The following is a 27169-nucleotide window of genomic DNA, read 5'->3' on the forward strand; positions in this document are numbered from 1 at the left end:
TTATTTTATGACAGGTTTTGCTTCTAGTTTTGTGTCATTTTTTGCATCTATTTTTCATTCTCTTTTTCTTCCTATTTTGTGTCATTCTTTGCTTCCATTTTTGCACCATCATTTGCATCAAGTTTACACTGTATTTTGAATCCAATTTAACGTCTTTTTATGCATCCATTTTGTGTCAGTTTTTGCATCTAGTCTTACGCCAGGTTTTGTATCTAGTCTTACACTAGTTTTTGCTTCTATTTTTGCACCAGCTTTGGTGCCTATCTTTGCACCATGTGTTGAATTTGATTTAGCACCAAATTTTGCATCCATTTTTGTGCCCATTTTTGCATCTTTTTTTGGACCATTTTTTACATCCACATTTACGTTTGATTTGCCTCCATTTTTCCCATCTCATTTTGCACCATATTTTGTGTCATTTGTTTCATCCAATTTTGCATCATTTTTAACACCATCTCTTGCATCTAATGTTACATCATTTTGAGCATCCAAATTTGCATTTATATTTGCATCTTATGTTGAGTCATGTGTTGTGTCCACCTTTGCATCTTATTTTGTGTCTAATGGTACATTCAATTTAGAGTCATTTTTTACGTCTACTTTTGTATTTGTTTTTGCACCAAGTTTTGCACCCAATTTTAAGCTATTTTATGCCCCTTTTTGCACCATTTTTTTGTGTCTACTTGTGTCCAATGTTGCACCATTATTTACACCGACTTTTTCATCCAATTTTGCATTTTTTTGGTGTCTAATTTTACATCGTTTTCACCATCCAAATTTGCGTCTTTTTTTGCCTCATTTTGTGTCCACATTTGCATATATATTTGTGTCTGAGTTCAAGCCTAAATTTGCATGTGATTAGGAATCATTTTTTACATCCAATATGGCATCCTTGGTTTCACCTTTTTTCAGCCCCATTTTTCATCTTGTTTTATGTCTTTTCTTACATCTTTTTTTTTTCCTTTTTTGCACCCAAGTTTGCATCCCAAATTTACACCATTATTTGCATCATCATTTGGCATATTAATTTGTAACGTTTTTTGCTTCTTTTTAACGCTCAACTTTGCATCTTATTTTACATCTAGTTGTTGTCTTTTTTTGCATCTAATTTGGTGCCCATTTATGTGTCCTTGTTTTTGCCCAATTTGATATCTTTTTGTATGCCATGTTTTGTTCCCTTCTTTGTGTCAACTATTGCACAATTTTTCACTTCTAATTTAAAACACTTTGTATGTCAATTGTTTGCATTTTGTATTAATTCCTAGTTTAACATCCAATTTTACTTTCAATTTTGCATCTATGGTTACATCCGCATTTGACTTCTTATATAGAGTATATTTTTCTTTACATATATGACCCCCTTTATAGATTCATAGTGAAATATATGATAGTTTCTAAATATCATTAAAGCATATATCACAATTCAAAATCATTTGTAAAGAAATTTAAGAGAAATTGACAACATCCATCCAAAAAAATAACAATGTGTCATTAACAATTTTCAAAACATGTATAAAATAGCAACATAATACTAATAAAATCAGTATTATTTTTAATCAAAACAAGTAAAATTCAAATATGATTAACAAATCAAAATATTTCATGAATATCGTTATTCTACGATAAATTAACAACATACATAAATCAAACTCATCGTATGATTACAAATCAAAATGTCTCATTGATATAGGGTAAATTCACAACACCCATCTAAACATAACAATGTCATTCTACACAATAATTTCTTCATAAAAAACAATGCATGTGCATGCCTAGCTACCACCACCAAGATCATCCTCATGATCATCTTGACCATCCTCATTACTCTGATCCACATCATCACCAACACCGCAACTATCATCATCATCTCCTCCTTCACCACCATCATCCTCATCCTCATCCTCATCATCTCCTGATATATGTTGAACATAATTTGGATCATCGTCTTGGCAATCATTACCTATAGCATTCTGACAAAAAAAATCAATATTACATGTTAGTATTAATTACATAACACAACGCATGTTTTTGTTATACAATGTTAACCATAAAATGAGGTAAGATATAATATCTAATAGTACTAAAAAATAAAATGAAAATATGGTTTAAAAGTATATTGGAAATCCAACTAAGATTACATACCATAGAGTCCATCCAAACAACAAATTCAACCCATCTCTTTTGCTGCAGCACCTCCTTTTCCAAATGATTTGGAGGTCTTCCATATTTTAGTTCCTATCAATCAGTAAATAGGGAGAAATTAGATAACAATGACTTTCTTCTAGTACAAAATTTATTAAAAAAATATCACATGTTTAATATACTTACAAAGGTTGTTATCAGTGCTTTTAAACCTTTCTGGCCACTACGATGAGTGACTTTTGTCTTGGTTAACCTCGCCTTGGATGCCTTGTCCTTAAACATAAACCAATTCAATTTATTTTCACACAAATACATGTCTAAGATACTTATAAGTATTAATACATTCTAAATAATGTTTAATGAAAAATTCAATACCTGAATGCTCTCATTGCCGGCTTTTCTTTGTGCATCCAACTTCTCATATGATTTTACAAGTTCTTTCCATACTTTAAAAGTTATGTCAATAGGTCTTTGTTTCAGTGTTTGATCTTGAGGTATTTTTTTAATTTTTCTTGTTTGGTTAAAAAAAACCGAACAAGTAATTCACATCAATGGCATGGGGACTCTATGGATATGTGTAAAAAAATGGCTATAAAGAAAACATCCAAAAAACATATGAGCTCTCCCTTTGATGGTCACTTAGGGCATATGGCTGGAAAGGAACAACTCCATTTTCGAAAATCAAGGACAATCTTTTCTCAAAGTCCTTCCTAATATTTGCTCCAAATGTCTTAAAATGAAAAACAAAATTCAAACGTCATCCTTAAACATCTCCCTTAAATATAACGTTGGACCATAAATTCTTCACTTTTATTGTTATCGGCTCTGGAATGATTTTTCTATATGCAATTATATAATGAAATATGTGTGCACTAATGAAAAAACATTGAGTTTCATTTTTCATAATCACAAACAATGAAAAAAGAATCACACGTAACTAGCATCATTTTGGAAATTTTATATTTATTAAAAATCTTTAACATGTTTTCCTCCCATATCTCATAAAAAGGTGTGAAATTTTTTATATACTCTCCAATAAGCACTACAACAAAACCAGCGATTTGGAGGTTTTACACTAAGTTTTTCAACATCGAGCTTACTAGGGCTTGCACCATCGGGGTTATTAGTAAGAATCTCATGAGGTTTGCATAGCCATGATTATTAGAATCAAAATAGTAGGATTTGCACTAAAAAACAGTTATAGAGCTTTCCTGTTGGGGAGAAAATCACAAGTTCAACTTCTGCAGTGCAGAGCACCGAGAGCTCGTAAGCTTTCTTCAGCAATCCACCTACATTTGGAAAATGTAGCCTGCCTGCTGGCGATGTTCTCAATCCTCTTCCTCTGCATCTTTCCCCTCACTATTCTTGTATGTCCTCTTTTGTTTTTCCCTCCAAACAAACCCTCTCAAATTGAGAAAGCAGAACAACTCACTCGATGAGAATCCGAATCCAATTATCGCTTCTAACAATAACCCAATACGATACCAGAAGTGATTACACAAAACCTCATTGACTCTTCATTTGTTTGAAAAGAGCCAAGCATATACTTCTGACGAGGGTTTCCGTCTCAAGTCTGGCTTGCAGGACGTCGCTTAGTCAATTGCGAGAAAAGTTTTCCACCTGCCTGTCACATACGGTTTGTCACACTATATATTAAAATAAGGTTGATCATACTAACAATAAGGTTGTATAGTTTAAAAGGAGGGCTCTCCTGACTGCATTTGGTTGGTTTATAGAAAATATTGCTGGAATGTGTAATGTGAATGCTCTGCTAACTGTTTTTTAAGCATTTGGAAGTATTAAAACCCCCTAGGATAATTAATGTAAGACCTGTTAATTAATGTGTAAAGATGGCTATTGTCCTTGGGCTACCTTAGCTGTTCGTGTTTAGTGATCTGTGGTATTATGACTCCTCAAGTCACTATTAAACCATGAGAACCATGCCCAGGCAGACTAGTGTGACATTGTGGATGAGAACCAAAACTAGACTCCTATAACCTCCTTTTTCATCCTTTAAATTGCAGAATTAACTGACTGTTCTAGTAATCGTTCTTGAGCACCTGAAGATGTGCACCCTAAATAATAAGAATAATACCCTGTAACATATGAATAGTCCATCCTGTGCATGTAGGATATGCACATGAGGTCCAATAAAATCACTAACCAGAATACCAGGTGTTATTAAAGCCTCTACAGGGTAATTGCAATAGTTCTTCATTTCTTATTACAAGAGTTTCCAATAGATAGGTTTTGAAACAGCTAAATTAGTTCCATAGACATTGGTTACATAAAATTACAAGTTCCAATGCTCGAGGAGAAGTCTTAGCTTACCCATAATCTCCCTACATATACTTGTACAAAATTTGTATTGATCCCACCATATCAGAAGGCCACATACTCTGCCCATTGTTTTCTTCTATCTTTTGTGTTTTTTCAAATATACCATTTCAATTGCTTCACTTGACAACTTTGTTTATTAGACAAACACAATGTCAGGCTTGTCAAATATTAGCTTCTTTTTATAGAGCTCTACCCTTATTTTCTGGCTTACCTCTTCTAGTATTCGAGGTTACGATCTTCATGACATTGTAAAAGAGAAAAAAACGTTTTATTGACTTCTGGTGTTGGAATTGTAGCATCATGCTTTGTTCCCTAAAGCCTTCACAACCTTTTTAGATGTTTGGGGCCTTTCGAGTCCTAACAAGGATTTTTCCGACTGCTTCCAAGTTCCGTCTGCACAATCCTTGATAGACTTATTTGTTTTTTAGTTATCTGGGTGCACGATAATCCCATTCACATGGTTGTTCATGCTTCTGCTAAATTGTCATCCACAAGTGATGTTTTCCACCAAGAAAAGCATGTGTTATTTTGGGCTTGATGATTAGGCATGGAATAAGGGGCACCGGTTCAGCCTCTCCTCGATGCATATTTTGGTAAGAAAATGGGACAAATTTTCTTGTGAATGAAAATTGCAATCCCTGTAGTCTTGAAAATGCAAACCTTGACTATAATGGGGCCTCTAGCTGGAAATAGGGCAATATGTGTTCTCCTTATGCAACATCGACATATCAGTGATTTTCAGTTTGCCCGATTCTCAGGTGGGTGATATGAATTCCTTGTATATGGCTGTTGACAATCAAGTGACCCTTGCATGTTTACCCCCCATGATGTACATTCAGTTGTAACCTAGCTTGGAGATTAAGCTAATCCAGATCCACATGTTTTTAGCATACATTTGCTAAAGAACCTTTCAACTTGTAGATAATTCACTATATCTCATCCACATGTAGTCAACTTACTGAAGATTAATTAACTTGCACATTCTCTTGTTGAAGAGAATTTGTGCTCGTCCATGCATGAGCTAGATTGGAAATATTCTGGAAAGCTCCTAGTAGTCTCTGTCCATGCATTCTGATTTCTGTCTCATGAAGGTGTCAGATCTGCGTTAGCTATCCAAGACTTCGGTTCATCCTTTGACTTTGTTAAATTCAAACTTCATCTTATAATTTTTAATACTATGTATTGGGAAGTGTTCTCTCTCTGATCTGATTTGTGCAAAACTAAGAAACAGCTATGAGAAATTACTAATTAGCCTAAGGTCACAGCTAATTACTCCTCTGTTTGGACTGTCATTTCTCCAGTCAGGAGGGTGTCCCTCGTGTTCATGCACTTTCAGCACTTGGAAGCATATGCTTGGTCAATATGAGTGATCAGCACAGAAAGTAGTTTTCATTGATATATGTGTAAGCATCCAAGTACACAAGAAACTTATAAGATCAAATAATATGCAAAATCCCAGTCCACGACCACCAAATATGAAAGAAGAAAAGATGGTTGTGCACTTTTAAGTGATAAAAAATCTTCAAAGTACAGGCACTTAGGTCATTCACACTACTGCAACATACAACACTGTTCAACCATCGAATTTGGAGAGCTGTAAAGAAACTGCATGGTCAAACTCCATCACTGTATTAGTCAAAAGATTGTTTGCATCATGGAGATAAAATATGAGAATGATTGCAATAGTATGCACTGCACAAAGATGTAGGCAGCAATGAGAGAAAGGAAGGATGGAAGAGAACGTTGACTGCTCACTGAGAAAACTCTAGAAAATAATGCCATTCAGTGTTCTCTTCTAGCTCCCCAAATTCCCAAAGGTGGGTGGCCTATTCATGCAAAATCTAACTGTTGTTGAGTGGCTGAAGTGAGGAAAATGCTGCAAAATTGCCCGATAACAACCATAAATATGGCTTCCACTAAACCATTGCAATAAGTGGCTTGATCTCTTCATAAGTAAACAAAAACTCATGCAATCAGCTAGAATTCCATTACTAACTAATTTGTCTCAACAAATAAGAATTCCAAATCAGCTTTCTTTTTCAATAATAAAGTTCCATCTCACATGTAAAGTTGCAAACTAATCAACGGGGTCAACTTTGTCAAAAATACAAAATAAACATTTCCCAAACTTCAAGTTTTCCAAATTTAACAAAGAGGAATTTTAAAATCACCCAAATTAAGTTAGGCAGCTCCTTTGCACCTCCTTTCTAAAAATGGTGCCAAGCCGCCCACTGAAAATAGAACTGGAGTCATGAAAAACCACTTTTAGCTAACTACCAGATGTACCGAAGGAAGGGCACCTAGGGTATTCCTGATAGGATTTCCTTATACCTCATAGGCAAACAACCATTGTCCCTTCTATAGATGAGCAGAATAAGTGCTTGGTTCTCTACACTAAATAAAGACAAAGTATAGTACTTATTGCTGACAAAATAGGATTTAAATCGCGGTTCAATTGCTTGACATTCAGCTGGTCACAGAATTGTAGAGTGCATATTCATAAGTGATGTTGCGAGCCTCATTGCTCAAAGTCTAAGGGTCTTGCGAGCCATAATCACAGCCATGTATGGCATATCTTGTGATTATGGCATTTTATGAGGTCAATTCTTGTGAAGACATTTCAGTTTATAATAAATTTTGAACCTCAACAGAGTTTTGGCAAGACCTGGCTGAGCTAGGACATCAACAACACAGCTGATATGAATGACATAATCTAGCCTCAAGAGGGAGCCTGTTTTGTTTCATCACTCTAACAATCTATGAAGTGGTTGAAAGCATAACAACTTCCCCTTGAATATGACACCTAAACTGAGTACAAATCCTAAATGATGCAGCCCTTGGTGCATGTCTCTCAAAGTATCGATATTTCAAATGTTGAAAGCTCTTGTGCCCATTTGATATGCATTCGATTGCAGTTTCCCTGAAGAAAGAATCTTATAAAGGCGAGGCCATGGCCAATATGTTAGCCATATCCATTGGAGTTGCCATTGCTTGACAACTTTAGTGTGATCAGTCCCACCATGATTCACATGGGCTTCTACTCAACACTGGCTGTTGCTATTGTAAGAGTCTTCAAGCTCGTTGAACCCATAGTATTGATAAGTGTATTCTTTGGGTCTCTGGTTTTCAAATTCTGCCTATGTTTTCCTCTCAGTATCATTATTTCAAATGCTGAAAGCTCTAATTCCCATTGCTGTGTATTTGATTGTGGTTTCCCTGAAGAAAGAAGCTTATAAAGGTGAGCCCGAGGCCAATATGTTGGCCATATCCATTGGAGTTACTATTTCAGCTTATGGGGAGGCCAAGATGAATGCATGGGAGGTGATTCTCCAGTTAAGTGCAGTTGCATGTGAGACTACCCAATTGGTTCTCATACAAATTCCACGAACATCAAAAGGGATTAAGTTGAATCCCATCACATATTTGTTGCTCCTTGTTGCCTTGTTTTTCTCAGCACCCCCTGGGCCTTAGTAGAATACCCATTTCTGATAATCAGGGTCTCTTCCTTTGATTTGGATTACATGACATTTCTGCTTGTGCCTTGGCTCTTAATCTTGCAGTGTTTCTTCTGATAGGAAAGACTTCAGCCTTGACTATGAATGTTGCTGGTCTTGTCAAGGACTGGCTGCTCATAACATAATATTTGTCTATAATAAATGAAAAGGTTACAGTCATAAACTTGAGTGGGTGTGGAATGGCTTTTCTCGCTGTCTGTTACTATAATCATTTGAAACTTCAAGCTCTCAAGTCCAATGGCAACCAACCAAAGTACCTCAGCAGTGCAGCTGATGCCAATGATGAAGGAGAAGGTTTGATAATGACGAGTGGGAGATTCTCAATCAGAGATTCAGAACCAGTAGAGAAAAATCAAACTCAAGCTTCAGGATTAGGTATTTAGATCATTAATATTGTCTTGTGCTAGAGATTACTGTTCTTGGATTGGCTCCTCTATGCCCAGATCTATTTGCAGGGAACAGGCCAGTCATTCACAGTGAAGAAGATAATGACAAGATTAGTGTATAATGATGGACAGGATGGTGCCATGGTGCCAACCTAAATCTCAAGTAAGGAGACATCTGTTCATCAATTTTTCAAGAAGCATGGCCTACAATTCAATTGCTCTAAGCCTATCACTTCTTCCACCTGTCAAATAAATTGTTTCCTGTTTGTTTAGTTGACTATGGTTCTAATAAATATACTATTGTTTGATGTAAAAAGACAAAACAAAACAAAAAATATGGAAAGTTGTGACCCCATTTTCTAACTACAAATTGAAATCGGATTACCATAGTGACCACCTCTGCTTATTGGAATCAAAAAGGGGGTGGGTTAACCCAATACGATACCAGAAGTGATTACACAAAACCTCATTGACTCTTCATTTGTTTGGAAAAGAGCCAAGCATATACTTCTGACGAGGGTTTCCGTCTCAAGTCTGGCTCGCAGGACGTCGCTTAGTCAATTGCGAGAAAAGTTTTCCACCTGCCTGTCACATACGGTTTGTCACACTATATATTAAAATAAGGTTGATCATACTAACAATAAGGTTGCATAGTTTAAAAGGAGGGCTCTCCTGACTGCATTTGGTTGGTTTATAGAAAAGATTGCTGGAATGTGTAATGTGAATGCTTTGCTAACTGTTTTTTAAGCATTTGGAAGTATTAAAACCCCCTAGGATAATTAATGTAAGACCTGTTAATTAATGTGTAAAGATGGCTATTGTCCTTGGGCTACCTTAGTTGTTCGTGTTTAGTGATCTGTGGTATTATGACTCCTCAAGTCACTATTAAACCATGAGAACCATGCCCAGGCAGACTAGTGTGACATTGTGGATGAGAACCAAAACTAGACTCCTATAACCTCCTTTTTCATCCTTTAAATTGCAGAATTAACTGACTCTTCTAGTAATCGTTCTTGAGCACCTGAAGATGTGCACCCTAAATAATAAGAATAATACCCTGTAACATATGAATAGTCCATCCTGTGCATGTAGGATATGCACATGAGGTCCAATAAAATCACTAACCAGAATACCAGGTGTTATTAAAGCCTCTACAGGTTGATATATATGAATGTTACAGTGTGCAGGAGTATGATTCAATTCCATATGAAAATACAAAACATCTGATAGGATTTCCTTATACCTCATAGGCAAACAACCATTGTCCCTTCTATAGATGAGCAGAATAAGTGCTTGGTTCTCTACACTAAATAAAGACAAAGTATAGTACTTATTGCTGACAAAATAGGATTTAAATCGCGGTTCAATTGCTTGACATTCAGCTGGTCACAGAATTGTAGAGTGCATAATCATAAGTGATGTTGCGAGCCTCATTGCTCAAAGTCTAAGGGTCTTGCGAGCCATAATCACAGCCATGTATGGCATATCTTGTGATTATGGCATTTTATGAGGTCAATTCTTGTGAAGACATTTCAGTTTATAATAAATTTTGAACCTCAACAGAGTTTTGGCAAGACCTGGCTGAGCTAGGACATCAACAACACAGCTGATATGAATGACATAATCTAGCCTCAAGAGGGAGCCTCTTTTGTTTCATCACTCTAACAATCTATGAAGTGGTGGAAAGCATAACAACTTCCCCTTGAATATGACACCTAAACTGAGTACAAATCCTAAATGATGCAGCCCTTGGTGCATGTCTCTCAAAGTATCGATATTTCAAATGTTGAAAGCTCTTGTGCCCATTTGATATTCATTCGATTGCAGTTCCCCTGAAGAAAGAATCTTATAAAGGTGAGGCCATGGCCAATATGTTAGCCATATCCATTGGAGTTGCCATTGCTTGACAACTTTAGTGTGATCAGTCCCACCATGATTCACATGGGCTTCTACTCAACACTGGCTGTTGCTATTGTAAGAGTCTTCAAGCTCGTTGAACCCATAGTATTGATAAGTGTATTCTTTGGGTCTCTGGTTTTCAAATTCTGCCTATGTTTTCCTCTCAGTATCATTATTTCAAATGCTGAAAGCTCTAATTCCCATTGCTGTGTATTTGATTGTGGTTTCCCTGAAGAAAGAAGCTTATAATGGTGAGCCCGAGGCCAATATGTTGGCCATATCCATTGGAGTTACTATTTCAGCTTATGGGGAGGCCAAGATGAATGCATGGGAGGTGATTCTCCAGTTAAGTGCAGTTGCATGTGAGACTACCCAATTGGTTCTCATACAAATTCCACGAACATCAAAAGGGATTAAGTTGAATCCCATCACATCTTTGTTGCTCCTTGTTGCCTTGTTTTTCTTAGCACCCCCTGGGCCTTAGTAGAATACCCATTTCTGATAATCAGGGTCTTTCCTTTGATTTGGATTACATGACATTTTTGCTTGTGCCTTGGCTCTTAATCTTGCAGTGTTTCTTCTGATAGGAAAGACTTCAGCCTTGACTATGAATGTTGCTGGTCTTGTCAAGGACTGGCTGCTCATAACATAATCTTTGTCTGTAATAAATGAAAAGGTTACAGTCATAAACTTGAGTGGGTGTGGACTGGCTTTTCTGGCTGTCTGTTACTATAATCATTTGAAACTTCAAGCTCTCAAGTCCAATGACAACCAACCAAAGTACCTCAGCAGTGCAGCTGATGCCAATGATGAAGGAGAAGGTTTGATAATGACGAGTGCGAGATTCTCAATCAGAGATTCAGAACCAGTAGAGAAAAATCAAACTCAAGCTTCAGGATTAGGTATTTAGATCATTAATATTGTCTTGTGCTAGAGATTACTGTTCTTGGATTGGCTCCTCTATGCCCAGATCTATTTGCAGGGAACAGGCCAGTCATTCACAGTGAAGAAGATAATGACAAGATTAGTGTATAATGATGGACAGGATGGTGCCATGGTGCCAACCTAAATCTCAAGTAAGGAGACATCTGTTCATCAATTTGTCAAGAAGCATGGCCTACAATTCAATTGCTCTAAGCCTATCACTTCTTCCACCTGTCAAATAAATTGTTTCCTGTTTTCTTAGTTGACTATGGTTCTAATAAATATACTATTGTTTGATGTAAAAATACAAAACAAAACAAAAAATATGGAAAGTTGTGACCCCATTTTCTAACTACAAATTGAAATCGGATTACCATAGTGACCACCTCTGCTTATTGGAATCAAAAAGGGGGTGGGTTATGCACAGTCCTCCGTATCATTTGCTATTACCAGAGATAATTAAAGCGACCCTAAACTCAAGTCTTAACTATGCTGATAGGGTGTTTGGGGAGGGGGATCCCTTACCAACCCACTATAATCTTCACAAAAGCATCCTAAGAACATATGCAAAATCAACCCTTCAATGAAATGATCCAAGAATATAGGTACTCAAACATTGATTTTATCAAAGAAAAATACAAGACAGAAAGAAAAGATCATAACAAGGATTAGAAGAGTCTAAGAACAGTGCTCACTGTCTACAGAGCCAAGACGAATGCAGAAGAGTTCTTCCTTCAGTTCCCCATCTGAGAAATCAGTTGCATGCCAGACCCAAGTTTTATCACTACCTGCGTGCTCCTGAAGTGACATTGGGGAATGAACTGCAAGGCAAAAAAAAAAAACAATATAATCCAGATAATAAGGATCAACACAAATTCTCGGCACAGAAAGCCTCTTAAAACTTGGACGTAAGATAAGCTATTACAATCTCAGGGGGGAAATTACACAAAAAAAAACAAACAAACAAATTTACATACTTAAATGGTTTGCACATATTTTCAATGTCTTGGATTGCCTCATGACCAGCCGAACCTTTGTAGTATCCTTGTGCTTAAGAAACTTTACTGTTCCTACACCACGCTCCTTCCATTGATTCCCATCCTTGTCAAACCTGTACAGCTTCGCCTTCCTGCAGGGTCAAACATATAAAAAAGAATGGGAATATTAATAAACAATGAAACTGCATTAGGATCATTTTAAGAGCCCATGGCATCCATTAGAAGTAACGTCCGCAATATCCCACCATATCAAATGCATTCAAAGATAAATTACCAACGACCTATTAAAAACACAGGAGATATTCCTTAACATTACCGAAAAGGATCCCACAAAAAAGCTCAATAATAACATCAAACATGTAAGAATACAAATCATCAACTATTTAATAACAAAAGAATGCTCATCCCATACATCCCCATAAAGTACAGAAATGATCAACAGCCTGTTCAAAACATCATAGAAAGTCAACGAAAACAATTGACAGAAGACCAAAACAGACATATGCCTGAATCATACCACCTCACAACATAAAAAGACAAATCACCCTAATGCCAATAACCAAAAGACAGATTATCAAATAGGCCCAATTCAGTATTCAATGGCTAATCCAAAAACCAAAAAATACGAAACCCCGTATGCTTAACAATAACAAATGACCATCACACCCCCCACTAAACCAGAATAACAGAGAAACCATCATAGATTCTTCAAAGACATTGAAAAAAGGATGGCCTATAGTTCAACAAAATATAAAAAGACTCGTCAAAATACAAAACCCCCAATGATAACAAATAAACCATCAAATGCATCCCCGAAAAAATCTTCATCGGCAGCCTATCAACATAGGAAACAATTATTACAGACCATAATGAGATCAAAAAATGCTGATCAAAATATCGATGGGACATCAAAACAACAAGAAACTCACAAAATACACAGAAAAGCAAAACCCTCAGCCAATAAGAGAACGCCTACCTGCATTGACACTTGTAACTTCCGCCGTCACAATGAAATCAGCCATGTCCTCGTAGTCCATGAAACCGGTAATTCAGTAATTTAATATAAAACATCTTCCTAAAGATCAAATAATCCATGGTGAGATTCTGCATGATTTCAGAAAGTGCTGGGAAAGAACTGACTAAACATTAACTTGAGATGCATCCGGACTTATCAATCTTTAATTAACCAAAATACAAATGCATAAGAAATATAAGAATATAAATGGAAGTTTGAAAACTTACCAAGTCAATGTTTGGATTCGTCACCAGTGAACCCTGCATCCAAACATGTATATTTATTATTATTATTACCAATTTTGAAAGGACCTCATAAAAGCAAGAGATGAACAAAATTTGATGAATGTTAAGGCAATTGTTCATATTATAATATCAACCGTTTACCCGTTCCCAACTGATTTGCACAAGGAGGGGTTCTAGATGATTTTGGAAAAATGTTGCTCCTCATCTTCAAAAATAAATTTACCAACCTAAATGCCAAAACATTTATGCTGTGTGTTTCTATTTTGGAAATATTATGCATAATGCTTGGGCCCAAGAATAGGGTTCTAATGGCACATCTGAATGTCCCAACAATGATCAACCCTCTTACCACAATCCTTATTGCGAAAAAACTCAGGGTTGTGAGTCTGCTAAGCCAGTCAACTCCAGTGATTGGGGTGTAAATTCAAGTTTGACCCCTAAATTGAAGGTATCTAAGGAAGCGAAGACAAGATTTAACATGAATCAAGCTGCAGAACCTGAAGATGCGCATGGAGATTCTGTTTCTGTTCTGGATGAGGAACGGAAAATGGCTGAAATGGGCAAGGGAAATGGTTCACTTGCTCAAGTAGAATCACAAAGGGATTCAACAAATTCAAGTGATAATAATCAGACAATGGGTCTGCCTAAAATTTATCATGAAAATCATTCTAAAGCTACATTGTTAGAGGAAGCAACCAATAATAATGAATTCGGCACGCCCACTCGAAATGAGGTGGAAGTTGTACCTTTTGATTGTTCACATCCTGTAGTTCCTATCAGCATGTGAAAAGGGGATGATACAGGGGTTGGAACTTTGAGAAACTCTCATGCAAAGCCTAATGTTAACTCTGAAAACTGAGCTGTGAACCAATCAAGGAAGTCCCAGTTGGTGAACCACAAATTGGCGGGTCAAGGAAGAGAGTTTTAAGCAGACATGGTGTACATGATTGTGATAGGAATGTGCCTAATGGTGTTCAGCTGTCCTCACCAGATTTAACTGGTTCTTTGGAGAATAATTATGAGTATTGTGTTAAGTTCATTCGTTGGTTGGAACGGGACTGTCATATTCAGAAAGATTTCCATCAAAAATTCCTGACATGGTTCAGCTTGCGAGCAACATCTCAAGAGTGGAGAATTGTCAGGGTTTTTGTTGACACCATGTCAGATGATCTAGCTAGCTTGGTTGGACAATTGGATGATACTTTCTCAGAACGTATATACATATCTACAGCAAAGAGGGCACCAAATTAAAAAAGAAACATAAAATTACACATTCCATCATAAATAATTCTTGAAAAAAATTTCTTGAAATTGAAAAAAGAAAAAAAAACAGACAGGCAAACTATACCTAAACATGCCTCATTTTTCAATGTTACTAGAAACCTATTCGCACATTCCATTGCTACTAGACATTCAAGATTTCCTTGTAAGACTAAGAAAACTATTTCCTTATCATAAAATGTGTCCAAATGATGCAAAAAATGAAACATACACAGTCGTTAAGCAAATAGTAAATGTAATATTCAACCACTGATCTATGCACAGTAATGAACCAGAGTTCATGAGACAAAAATTAACAGGTATTGCACATAGCAACAGTTTCAAACACCCATTCTGTCCATAAGCAAGATATTCAGAGGTATCTCTCACATGAGACAATGAAGTAACAGGTATTTCAGATAACAGTAGTTTCAAAAATCGATTATGCACATGAGAAAAGTATCCAGAGGAACCTCTCACATGAGATAAGAATAATGCATACCCAAAAAATCAATTCAAAACACCCATTGATCGATACCAAAATAGTACTTCAGAAAATACTAAATCTGAAACCTTAAAAAAAAAAAAAAAAAACCTTTATAGGTATCTTGTCACGAAACAAGATTTTCCAGTTATTTAACAAGTGAAATGACTTACAACTTCTTTTGGTTGTAAATATAAATAATAAATATCTTATAATAATATAATAAGCTAAAGGCTATGTGGTTCAATAAGCTAAAGGCTACAGAGTGAGTGGCCTCGACATCCACTAAATCTATCAGAAACAAGAAACCACACAAGTTTACTTCTCTTATTTTCAGTTTATAAGATTAATAGTTTCTGTGTATGTTTATCTTTCAAAATTAATCTTTGTTGTTTTAATCCGAAGTATAGTGTGAGAGCAACTATACTATGTTCTTTATCATCTCTTGATAAGGTCTCTGTGTTCATTTGAGTATCTTTCATTATTCAGAATCATAAATGCTACGTTATACATGTTTTGAAATTACTTGCACTTTATTTTGGAAATGTTGATATCAATCTAAAAGAAAAAAAGAATTATTGCTAAGATTTCACTGGTGAATGGCAACAAATAAGCTTTTGGGAACATCTTGAGACCGGAAGCATGGATAAACCCAACGAGTTATTCCTATGACTACATAAATAAACATTTGGGAGCACGTTCAGACCAGAAATATGGAAAGCCAACTAGTTATTCATATGACTACACATGTATCTCTCACATGAGACAATGAAGTAACAGGTATTTCAGATAACAGTAGTTTCAAAAATAGATTATGCACATGAGAAAAATATCCAGAGGAACCTCTCACATGAGATAAGAATAATGCATACCCGAAAAATCAATTCAAAACACCCATTGATCGATACCAAAATAGTACTTTAGAAAATACTAAATCTAAACCTTAAAAAAAACCTTTATAGGTATCTTGTCACGAAACCAGATTTTCCAGTTATTTAACAAGTGAAATGACTTACAACTTCTTTTGGTTGTAAATATAAATAATAAATATCTTATAATAATATAATAAGCTAAAGGCTATGTGGTTCAATAAGCTAAAGGCTACAGAGTGAGTGGCCTCGACATCCACTAAATCTATCAGAAACCAGAAACCACACAAATTTACTTCTCTTATTTTCAGTTTATAAGATTAATAGTTTCTGTGTATGTTTATCTTTCAAAATTAATCTTTGTTGTTTTAATCCGAAGTATAGTGTGAGAGCAAGTATACTATGTTCTTTATCATCTCTTGATAGGGTCTCTGTGTTCATTTGAGTATCTTTCATTATTCAGAATCATAAATGCTACATTATACATGTTTTGAAATTACTTGCACTTTATTTTGGAAATGTTGATATCAATCTAAAAGAAAAAAAGAATTATTGCTAAGATTTCACTGGTGAATGGCAGCAAATAAGCTTTTGGGAACATCTTGAGACCGGAAGCATGGATAAACCCAACAAGTTATTCCTATGACTACATAAATAAACATTTGGGAGCACGTTCAGACCAGAAATATGGAAAGCCAACTAGTTATTCATATGACTACACATGTTAGGGACGTGAGGCTCACATTCCTCGGGCAGATGCTAAGCAGAAGGTTTCAGGTTGCTACATATGGATATAGCAAGACATAATGAAAAACCCTAAGATGACAATATATTTATAAATTGTTTGATAACTAGCTAGTTGCAGAGGAACATAGCACCAATTCCTCTAAGAAAAGTTTATATCCATTCAACATCATACCATATAAAAAGGAGGAGGCGGTGGTTGCATTATGCTCAGAAGAACAGAACACTGCAGCAATTCCTCCAAGTAAAATCGCATACCCATTCAACAATATAAAATATAAAGGAGCCTCGAAATGCCAAAAAGAAGGGTTATTATAACCACTAGCTCATCCCGAGTCGTACTATGTAGTTTGATGTTGATATTTCTTTGTGGACTAAATAAATAAAGTAAAATCTCTAGTTTCAGAGATAGTAAGTCAAATTTCTTTCCAAGGAAACCTTTGAGGGATCCTTCCCCGTCAACTTTGAATATCTGTATGAGGATGGCTCAACTGCCACAGTAGTGGCTGACAAACCCGAGGGGATTGGCTGGATTTGAACCTGTAGCTTATAAATTCCCTGTCAACAACATGTCTTATCGGTTGCAAGATGATTCAACCAGTTGAGCTAATGCTCAGGGCTGACATAGTAGATCAAATTTATTGGTGACACCCCAATCTTCATTGGAAATTAATTATGATGCCTCTGTGCCATATATCTAGCATTGAAGTCAGCTGAATTTTGCTTATTCATCTCTTTGGTCTGGATTTGACTATGCACAGTTGTGTATGAGCTCACTGATTGGCTTGATCTATCAATTTCAAATGTATTGCAATTTTTCTTTTTTCCAAAGAATACTATGAGATTCCCCCATTCCTTGGAATATTTGGATGGAGGGCAGCTGATCTGCTAGCCACAATAGAGGCTGGTAACCCAGAGGGACTTGACTGGAATTGAACTTGTGACCCATAAATGTGGTATTTTTAAGCACAGTTGTGCAACTTAAATATCCACTATTTTTTGGGTTTTTCCTGCTAAAATTGGCATATACAATACATATAGTTGCATATTGGGGATTTCAGCAGCATTGATAAAAAATTCGCAAGAGTCCAGAAAACATGTTTTTCGAATTATTCTTGAAAAAATCCACAAGCATTAAAAAATAAAAAATATTGTTTTGGCATTTCCGGATTTACGTTGGATTTCAATGCTCTTGCTTTGAAACTTCCCTTAAGGTTAGGAAAGAGCTCATGATAGATTTGAATTCAACAATAATTCCCTCAATTTATTGCAACCAAATTCATTATTGAAGTACAATAAGGTAACCATGCAGTCAACAATTTATTCACATGAAACCAATTCCACAATACATAGAGAGCTTAGGACCAGTCCTCTCAATGTTTCGTTACAATCCAAAAACACAGTGATTTCTATCACAAATCCTACTGGGCTACTTAATTTGACCTTACCTGTATCCTTGGTACTTTGTACCTCCTACTGCTCCAGACTGCGTGAGATTATCTCAAGGTTGTTGTTGATACCAATCTGGGCTTCCATTGCTTCCAAACCCTCTCCACCATACCTCGCTACCACCATACCTCGCTACCAAGAGGAATTTAGCACACCTTCTTTGTTGTCATAGGATTAGGCTGCTATCGAACATGGCCTTTGGAAATAGGTTGCAGCCTACCTCAATGCCCTAAAATCTGTCTGCTGCTACAGTTGGACTCCTGAAATCCTTGTTGCCACAAAGGGGTGATATGCTGCGGGTGATATGCTGCCCAAATTTATCTTCAAATCCCTGCACTGTCCCACGTCAATGCCTGGAAAAGTGTTGTTGTCTCAGATGGTGGACATAAGATTCTTTCTTTGCCCCCAATCCCCAAATTTTGTCTTGTTTCAATGCAGTTGTGTAGCTTCCTTGTACTTTAGTGCTTCTAACTGAATCCAATGCTAAAATCAATGGGTTCAGACCCAATTTTGAACCAGTGAGGACTCTCAAACCAACAGGTTGTCCAATTTTACATGCCGCTACCAAACAAAGCCAACCACAGGCACCTCTGTGCTTCCCTGAAGAGATTTTGTTCTCTGTCACCAACATGGGTGTCTGTGTATTAATCCATTGATCGTTCTTCCAACAAATTGCCATTTAGGTCAATCTGTCAAGAGCCGAGTCCATTCATAGGTTGCAGAGAGACCCACCCTCGAGTTATAAACTAGCCATATTCTAAATACCTTTTTCCTGCCCACCATATTCAAAGATCACCAGTAGGCTTGCAGATAATCCAAGACTCATTTCAAGGCCAGTCACAGTGGCCAGTAGATTCAAGCAAGATGCTGAATCACACAAGTCCTTGCCACTCCATCGTAGAACAATGTTTCAGAAAACCTACGAAAGAGGTAACAGTTATAATGAGAACCTTAATCTAACGGTGGTGAACATTTTAATCGTCTAACATCAAATCAAACGAATCATAGTAAAACCGTAATACAACAGGGGAGTTTATTTCAAAGGGAACGCCTTACCGCGTAATAAGTATTGTTGTGGTTGATCCATGATAAGTTGTAGGGTAGTTGGTTTGTATGGGGTTTAGTTGTTACGAGGTCTTAAGTTCAAATGTCATGGGGAGGGGTTGAGAATGGAAGTCATTTTGGGGGCATCAAAACTATTCTAAGGGGCATCTTCCACTGAGCTTTACACAATCCTCGATGTTGAGGATGAAAATAATATGAATATGCCAAGCTCACTCTACAGCCTAGTATGGTTACAGCCATGTTTGTCCATCATTCCAAGGGGCATCTTCCACTGAGCTTTACACAATCCTCAATGTTGAGGATGAAAATAATATGAATATGCCAAGCTCACTCTACAGCCTAGTATGGTTACAGCAATGTTTGTCCATCATCAAAGTTGAAATTTTGCTAGTGTCGGCCAAAATAAATTTAAAAAAAAAAAATAAAAAAAAAATACAAAACATTTAAATAATGTTTGCTCATAAAAAATAATTGCCAATGAAGAAATTTGATCCCTCTCCGCTCATATTATATCTATATTTAAGATGGGTCTATGCTAGTGGATAACACAAAAATCACAAAGTGAAGAAGAGTTTAATTTCAAGTCAAAGCAAAACTTTGGGACTAGCGCAATTCATCTAATTCTATTGATATGCGGTATTATATACGTGTAATATATATATATATATATATATATATATATATATATATATATATATATATATATATATAGTGTAATTGCTATTATGTTGTTAAATGGTTGTTTAATTAATGTTGGTTATTCGATGGCAAGATGGTTTTGTAACTCTTAATGATGTAATTGTTCATCTTCTTGGTTGTAGTGTGCCATGCTGTTGACATACAAATATTGTAATGGAGCCAAAAAAAATGACAGTAAAGCATAGTTGGAAGTTATAAGTTTATCCTCCTGGAAAAGCAAAATTGTGGAGTTAAAGAACCACTTCTAGGAAATCAATTTCCATCACATCCATAGGGAGCTAAATACAACTGTAGATTCTCTCTAAAAAAGAATTATTTGTCTGGAGACAGGTTACCTATATTATGATGAATTAGTTGGCAACCTAGTTCAAAGTTCTCATTCGATGCCCATATACTAATATGGATCAGCTTTAAGTCAAATTTTCAATTAGTTATCAACTAGCTTACTATAAATTTCAAGTGAGTCTACATTCAGCTTTCAATTAGCCTCAAATACAATGTCTTTCTTTTTCTCTTGATAGGGGCCTCTTCATGGTTGTATAATACACTTTCGGGAATTTTTTGTTACAAGCTAATGTCATTTCTAGTCACTGTCTTCGTTTTTCTCATAGTAGGGCCCTCTTCGTGGTTGTATAATACACTTTCTACAATTTTTGGTTGCATGCTATTGTCATTTCTAGTCAGTCTTATAATTTGCAGAAGAAAAAAAAATTGTAAAACCCTGGTTTTACAACAACTTCTTTTTCTCTTCTTCTGGGTCGTGATGCCTTGTCTTCTGGCAACCCATTGTAATGACAGAAGTTACAATCTTTTTGTCAATGTTTGTGCTTTTTTTCTTCCTCGTGAATAACAAAAGGGTCCTTTTTTTCTATAGTAATAAGAAGAAGAAGAATAAGAAGAAAGATAGTGTAATGGTTATGTCATGGTTGGCATTCCTAAATATAAGCAGATATAGGATAAGCATGCATGCATATTAGAACTTGGTGCGCATGGATGGAATTCAATGTGCCAAATGATGTAGATGTTTCACAAGCATGGGGTGTGACATTTCAACCCTAGTTATCAAGAGTGATGAGAGGCCACCAAGGACAATACCCCTTGGACCCTATGATAAGTGTTGCACATTTTGGTGTTAGGAGTGGAAGGGTAAGCTTGGTTCGAGGAGGTTGGTTATGGGATGTTTTTTGGTGCACATGAGGTTGTGCATCAACTACCATGGCTACACTTGAATTAGTGGGTCTTTACAAAAATAAAGTGGGAGAGTTAAGTTTTGTGAACAAAAGTAGCCTATGGGTGATATTTGCATTGATCACTTGTGTTAGGAACCTTTTTAGGCAAGTTAACTAATACTTGGAAGGTGTGAACCATGTAATTGAAATAATTCAATAGTGTCCTCCTTCCTTCAAATGAAGCAACAAAGCCAAGAACGTGACTATCAAATAAATATTAGCCCCCTATTGAGCCCTTGTTGCACATTTACAAATTGCTCAGACATTGATGTCATGGTGTTTCACACTAAGTATATCTAAGATTACATGTGATAGTATATGCCTCATTTTAGTACTAACAACTTCATTAGTTTTGTTCTTATATATTACATACTTTTTTTATTTGTGGTTGTTATGTATGTGATGTTTATAATAATTACAAAACTGACTATGTGAAAGCATCCCTAACATAAATTTTCATTTGGCACTAATAATATTTTCCTTACAACCCCCTTCCTTCATTGGCGGTGGGAAGGAAGCTGATCCTTCCTTCCCCCCACACCCCCCTTCCTTCCTTTGGAAAGAGAGGTAAGAGCAAGAGTTGGAAAGATGTCGGAAAGAATGCCTACCTTTGGTAGTTGTGTTGTCATATCGAGAGAAAGAAAGTCAGTTACCTGTCGTCCTCCCTTCGGTAGATGAATGCCTACCTTTGGTAGTTACCTTCAGTAGGAGAGAAAGAAAGTCGGTTACCTACGCTTCGCTTCGGTTGCCGTATCGAGAGAAAGAAAGTCGGTTACCTACGCTTTGCTTCGGTTCGGTAGGAGAGAAAGTCGGTATGAGTACTTTGGGTGTTGTTGGTTGTTCTTTTTTTTCGAACAACTGTTACTTGTTTGAAGAAAGAAGTCTATCTTACTCTGAAAGAGGTAAGGGGCGGCACCGCAGGAGAACAGAACGCTCTCCGGAGGAGTCATCAAAGGTACGAGTTCAAGAAAAAAGATAAGCGGTAAGCGATCATAGGGCGAGGATAGGGGAAGGCACGCTTGAGGGCCGTCCGGGCGAGGGTGGGGTACGGGTAGGGAGAGGGGGGAAAGGACAGGGGAATAAGAGAAAGGAGAAAAGAAAAAAGAATAAGAGAGAGGAAATAAGGGAAAGGAGAAAGCAATCGACATTAAATTCAACAACTAAAAAGAGGCTCTTTGAGCCATGGCTAGCTCTTAGAGAATTTCATTCTCTTCGAGCTCTATACATATTATACTCATCTAGACATATGATACTCGCATCTCTACATTTCACTTCTTTACTCTCTTCTCTACCGAGATAAAGATCTAGATCTAGTATAACTTAGCCATTCCAATAGCCAATAGTCTTTAGTCCTATTTAGTACCCTTCTAATATTCCCCTTGGCATAGTAGGTAGATATTGATTCCTTGTCCATGCATGAAGTTCCATAGCAAGAGATTAGACCCACTTCACCATTGACCTTAGCATATGGAAGGATATGGTTTCCATTAGCGGTGTCTCGCTTTTATGGATCTTTTTATCCATTTGCGTAGGCTTATCTCATAAAATCTCACCTTTCTCTCCCATGAGGATTTTCCTCATAGAAGATTGCCTTTCTCTCCCGCACAACTTTTATGCTTTTCTCAATGGATATTTATCTCCAATCCATCCAACTTATCTAGAATTAAATCGAGAATTACCATGAAAGAATTATCCTTTCCCATTCACCAATGTGATTTGGCAAGAATCTCATCTCTTGGTGTCTCGCTTTTCCAAGTGATTAATTTATTATTAATGTATTTACTTTTTATATTACACATCATACCTAGATTTTCTCAGCTTAGGTTTGCAAAGTTTGACACACAAGGGAGGGGTGTTACATTTTGGATCCCTCTCTTTCCTTAAGATCCCTCCAACTGCAACTAGAGTTCTTAGATGACTGTAAGGAGGAAGCCCCTATTGGAAAGGGACAGACAGTTTGAAGGTGTCTATCTTGTTGGTAATTCCTATATCGAAAAGTTGTATTTTCATAGTCCAGGGGTTGGGAATACACAATTCCCATCCACTTGAGCTCAATTTTATCTCGCAAAAATTCATTGGGATCTACCTAAACACATATGCAAACATAGGTGGAAATGCCTTTCAAAAGTCTTTCCCTGTCTACTTTGACGAATCTTCCAATAAAATTGCCCACTTTTTCTAAGAGATCTAGATGGGTAAAGTGAATGGGAAAACTGGGAATCTTACCCATACTAGAGTAGTCATCGGCAACATAGTGAGAGGATTGAAGTTGGGAAGACCAACTCATCCCCAAAACCATGGACCTTGGTCAAGGATTTTTTTCTTATCCTCAAGACATTTGAAGATCACCACAAAAAAACATGGGTCTACATCCACCCAAACCGGCGTTCATCCAATCCTATCATAATCGAACAGAAAAACGCTACTTTTTCAATAGAAAATGGGGAATAAAAGTATCACCCAAGGATAATGACCATCGCATCAAGCGCTCAATCATAAGGGAGGAGCAATAATTTGACAATCACACGTCCTTGATTTCTGTTTATTTAACTCTGAACACTCACGTAATATTCTCTTGCTTGGCGAATTAAACACCACTGCATGGAATGGACGAGGATTGAGCCGAACCCTGGATGAAGCCCACTTCATTCTCATCTAAACACAAAACTATATATACGTCAAAGCTATTACAATAGATTCTGACTGTCAACACCTCGAGGTTCTGTTTATATGTGGCTACCTTTTATGGTTACTATTGAATGTGTGATTGGCAATAGTAATGGCAACTTAGGGCTGCCAAATTTCCTTCGATTCCCTCACTACATCCTAATGCAAATAGTTGTTCAATGCCTTGGTTGTCTTTCAAAACTGGTAGGCAGCGTCTTCTTTGATATTTCTCGATGGTTTTAATTCCACTACAATCACAACTTTCATTTACATAAACTTCGTGTTTTCGCACGAGCGACGATTGTTCCAAGGTGAAATGTCACTTGGATGGTTTCAATGTTGTTGACCCATCATAACTAACTAACGGATATGCCCATTACAATTTTATACCACCCCATTATCAATATCAATTATGCATGGGAACCAATTAAAGCAACTTTTCACATTAATTTTATATGAGCATGAGAACATGTGTTAACAAGCAGCCCATAAAGCCTCATTTTGAATGCCATAGTCACTTAGAAGGAATTCCTCTTGTAGTAGCATCCTCCCTACTAAACTTTGCTAGTGCTAACATTAGAACCACCATTACAACAAGATATCTTTCTAGTGTTGACAACACCATTATAGTAAGATACCTCAAGAGAGACAGAAAATTTAAAAAGTATGATAGTAATACGTATCCAGAAGATGGTATTGAAACTAGTAATTGTTCACGAATCCATAAGATTGTAAGGTCATTCTCATTATCATAATCATTGTCATCATCATCACCATCATCCTTGTCATTGTTATTGCCATCATTACATTATCATCATAATCACCATTCATGCCATCATCATCATCATTATGGACATTGTTTGCAATTGTTCATAATTGTAGATGTTGTAAGAAATATCATCAACCCAAAAAATGTGATCAGTGCTAGAAAAGGGTTGTTTAGGACACATTGATATATGTAAGAGAAATAACAACTCTATTTTTGACAGATGATTGATGATGATGATCATCACCACCATTATTATCGTCATTGTCATTTTTATCATCCCCATCATCATCATTAATGTAATTTCTATCGACATTGTTGTAATCATGCATCATCATCATTCATGCCATTATTTTTTTTGATGATGACCTAGATGAAAATGATGATCATGACACCAAAGATAATGCTTATGATTATGACAATGACAACATCTAAAATTGGGAAGATTCGCCAACGTCATTAGCATCGTCATCATCATAATCATTGCCATCATCATCATTGTCATTGTAACCACTATCGTCTTTATCATCATAATCACAATTCATGTCATCGCCATCATCTTCATTTTCATCATTGTCAATATTATTGACATTGTCATCAATTGTTCATAATTGTCAATGCCATAAGGAATATCATCAATGCAGAAAATATGATGAGTGTTGGAAAAGGGATGCAAAAGCGAACATAGAAATGGGGGCAACAATAGAAGTAAAATTGGATGAAAAGTGGATACAACATAAGTAGATGCACAACAACATGAAAAACCTGACACAAAAGTGGATGCAAAAGTAGATGCAGTTGTCAATGCAAACTTGGATGCAAACATGAAGGCAAAAGTGGAAGCAAACATGGGTCCAATGGTAGGTGTAAAACTTGGCACAAATTGGGGTGAAACAAATGTGGTTGCAACAACGGAAACAAAAGTATATGCAAAAATGGATGAAACAAAAGTGGATGCAAACGTGGAAGCAAATGTGGTTGCAATGGTAGGCGCAAGATATGGTGCAACAAAAGTGGATGTAACAATAGACAAAAAATATGCAAAATAAGATGCAAAAATGGATGTAAAAGTGGAAGCAAACATTGATGCAACAGGCAAAACAAAATTGGATGCAAAAAATGGATATAATGTAAGTAGATGAAAAAGTAGATACAAAACGAGATGCAAAACCCAATGCATAAACCTGACATAAAAGTGGATGCAATATTTGATGCAAAAGAGGATGTGAACATGGATGCAAAATTGGAAGCAAACGTGGATACAACAGTGAGTGCAAAACATGGTGCAAATTGTGGCATAACAAAAGTGGATGTAATGATAGATGCAAAAAAAGAATCAAAGTATGATGCAAATGAAGATGTAAAAAGGGATGCAAAAAGTGAAATTTAAAATGGGTGCAACAGTGGATGCAAAATTGTGTGCAAAAGTGGATGCAATAGAAGTCGATGCAAAAGTAGATGCAAAACGAGACACAAAACCCGATGCAAATCCCGATCCAAAATTGGATACAAAAAGGGATGCAAAAATAGATGTAGTAGTTGATGAAAACCTAGACACAAATGAGGATGCAAACGTGGATGCAAAATTATAATCAAAAGTGGGTGCAAAAGGAGGTGCCAAACTAGGCGCTAATTGTGGCACAAAAATATTAGATGCAATAGTGGGTACAATAATAGATGCAAAAGAGGATGTAAATATGGATGCCAAACAAGAGGGAAAAGTGGATGCAACAAAAGTAGATGCAAAATTTTATGCAAAACTAGACACAAAACACGATGTAAAACTTGGCGCAAAAGGGATGCACAAATGGATGAAAAAATGGATGCAAAAAATGATTTTAAAAAGGATGCAAAAAAGGATGCGAAAGTCGATGCAAAAGTTGATGCAAGTGTAGGTGCAAAAAGTGGATGCAAATGAGGATGCAAAAGTATGTCAAACAAAATTAGGTGCCAAACTTGATGCAAAACCTGGAACAAAACCTGGTGTAAAGGATGACACAAAACTTGGCATAAAATTTGGTGCAAAACGTGGTGCAAAACCTATTGCAAAACCTGGTGCTAAACTTGGTGTAAGATTTGGTGCAAAACTTGATGCAAATTTTGTGTCAAGTTTTGCACCATATTTGATAAATGGATGCAAATAGCACCAAAAATGGGCTCTAGATGCAAAAAAAGAAGTAAAAAGGGACGCTAATCGCTGGTTTTGTTGTAGTGAATAACCAGAGTAAGGGAGCAGCTGCAGGATGTAGCAAAAGATCAGAGCATAACAATTCAGAGACTTAAATCTAAGATCCTCTCTCTAAAAGAATATCTTAAAGAATCAAAGAAGAAAAATAAAGAAGCTCTTGAAGAACAATAACATGAAGTGCTCGAATTAAGGCAACAAGTGGAAGAAGGAAGAAAAGTTGAAGGAAACATAAAGAAGCAATATCTGGAAAAGGAAGAACAACATCAGGTTGAGGTAAATATCTTA

The 27169-nt window shown here is 36.4% G+C and overlaps 1 protein-coding gene across 7 annotated transcripts; it reads right to left on the bottom strand.

The window, feature by feature from the left end:
* Positions 1–1626: 1626 nt before the first annotated feature.
* Positions 1627–19150, bottom strand: LOC149185676 (ran-binding protein 1 homolog b-like). 7 transcript variants are annotated; one of them, XM_089410771.1, is made up of 8 exons: positions 18270–19145; positions 13447–13479; positions 13181–13279; positions 12184–12335; positions 11902–12027; positions 2329–2415; positions 2143–2235; positions 1627–1970 (listed from the first exon to the last, which is right to left on the bottom strand). In XM_089410771.1, the coding sequence occupies exons 7-8, from the start codon at positions 2152–2154 to the stop codon at positions 1773–1775; spliced, it is 210 nt and encodes a 69-aa protein (XP_089266897.1). In that variant the 5' UTR covers positions 2155–2235; positions 2329–2415; positions 11902–12027; positions 12184–12335; positions 13181–13279; positions 13447–13479; positions 18270–19145; the 3' UTR covers positions 1627–1772. The 7 variants fall into 7 exon arrangements, 5 of the variants coding, with proteins under 5 accessions (XP_089266897.1, XP_089266898.1, XP_089266900.1 ...); XR_016255637.1 differs by having other exon boundaries at positions 1649–1970; positions 13181–13198; positions 18270–19060; XR_016255636.1 differs by having other exon boundaries at positions 1651–1970; positions 18270–19046.
* Between the last annotated feature and the right edge of the window lie 8019 nt (positions 19151–27169).

This window comes from Pinus tabuliformis, chromosome 3_1 (genome assembly GCF_031772625.1).
Source record: "Pinus tabuliformis cultivar Carrire ecotype Pingquan chromosome 3_1, CPIR1, whole genome shotgun sequence".
NCBI classification, from domain to species: domain Eukaryota; kingdom Viridiplantae; phylum Streptophyta; class Pinopsida; order Pinales; family Pinaceae; genus Pinus; species Pinus tabuliformis.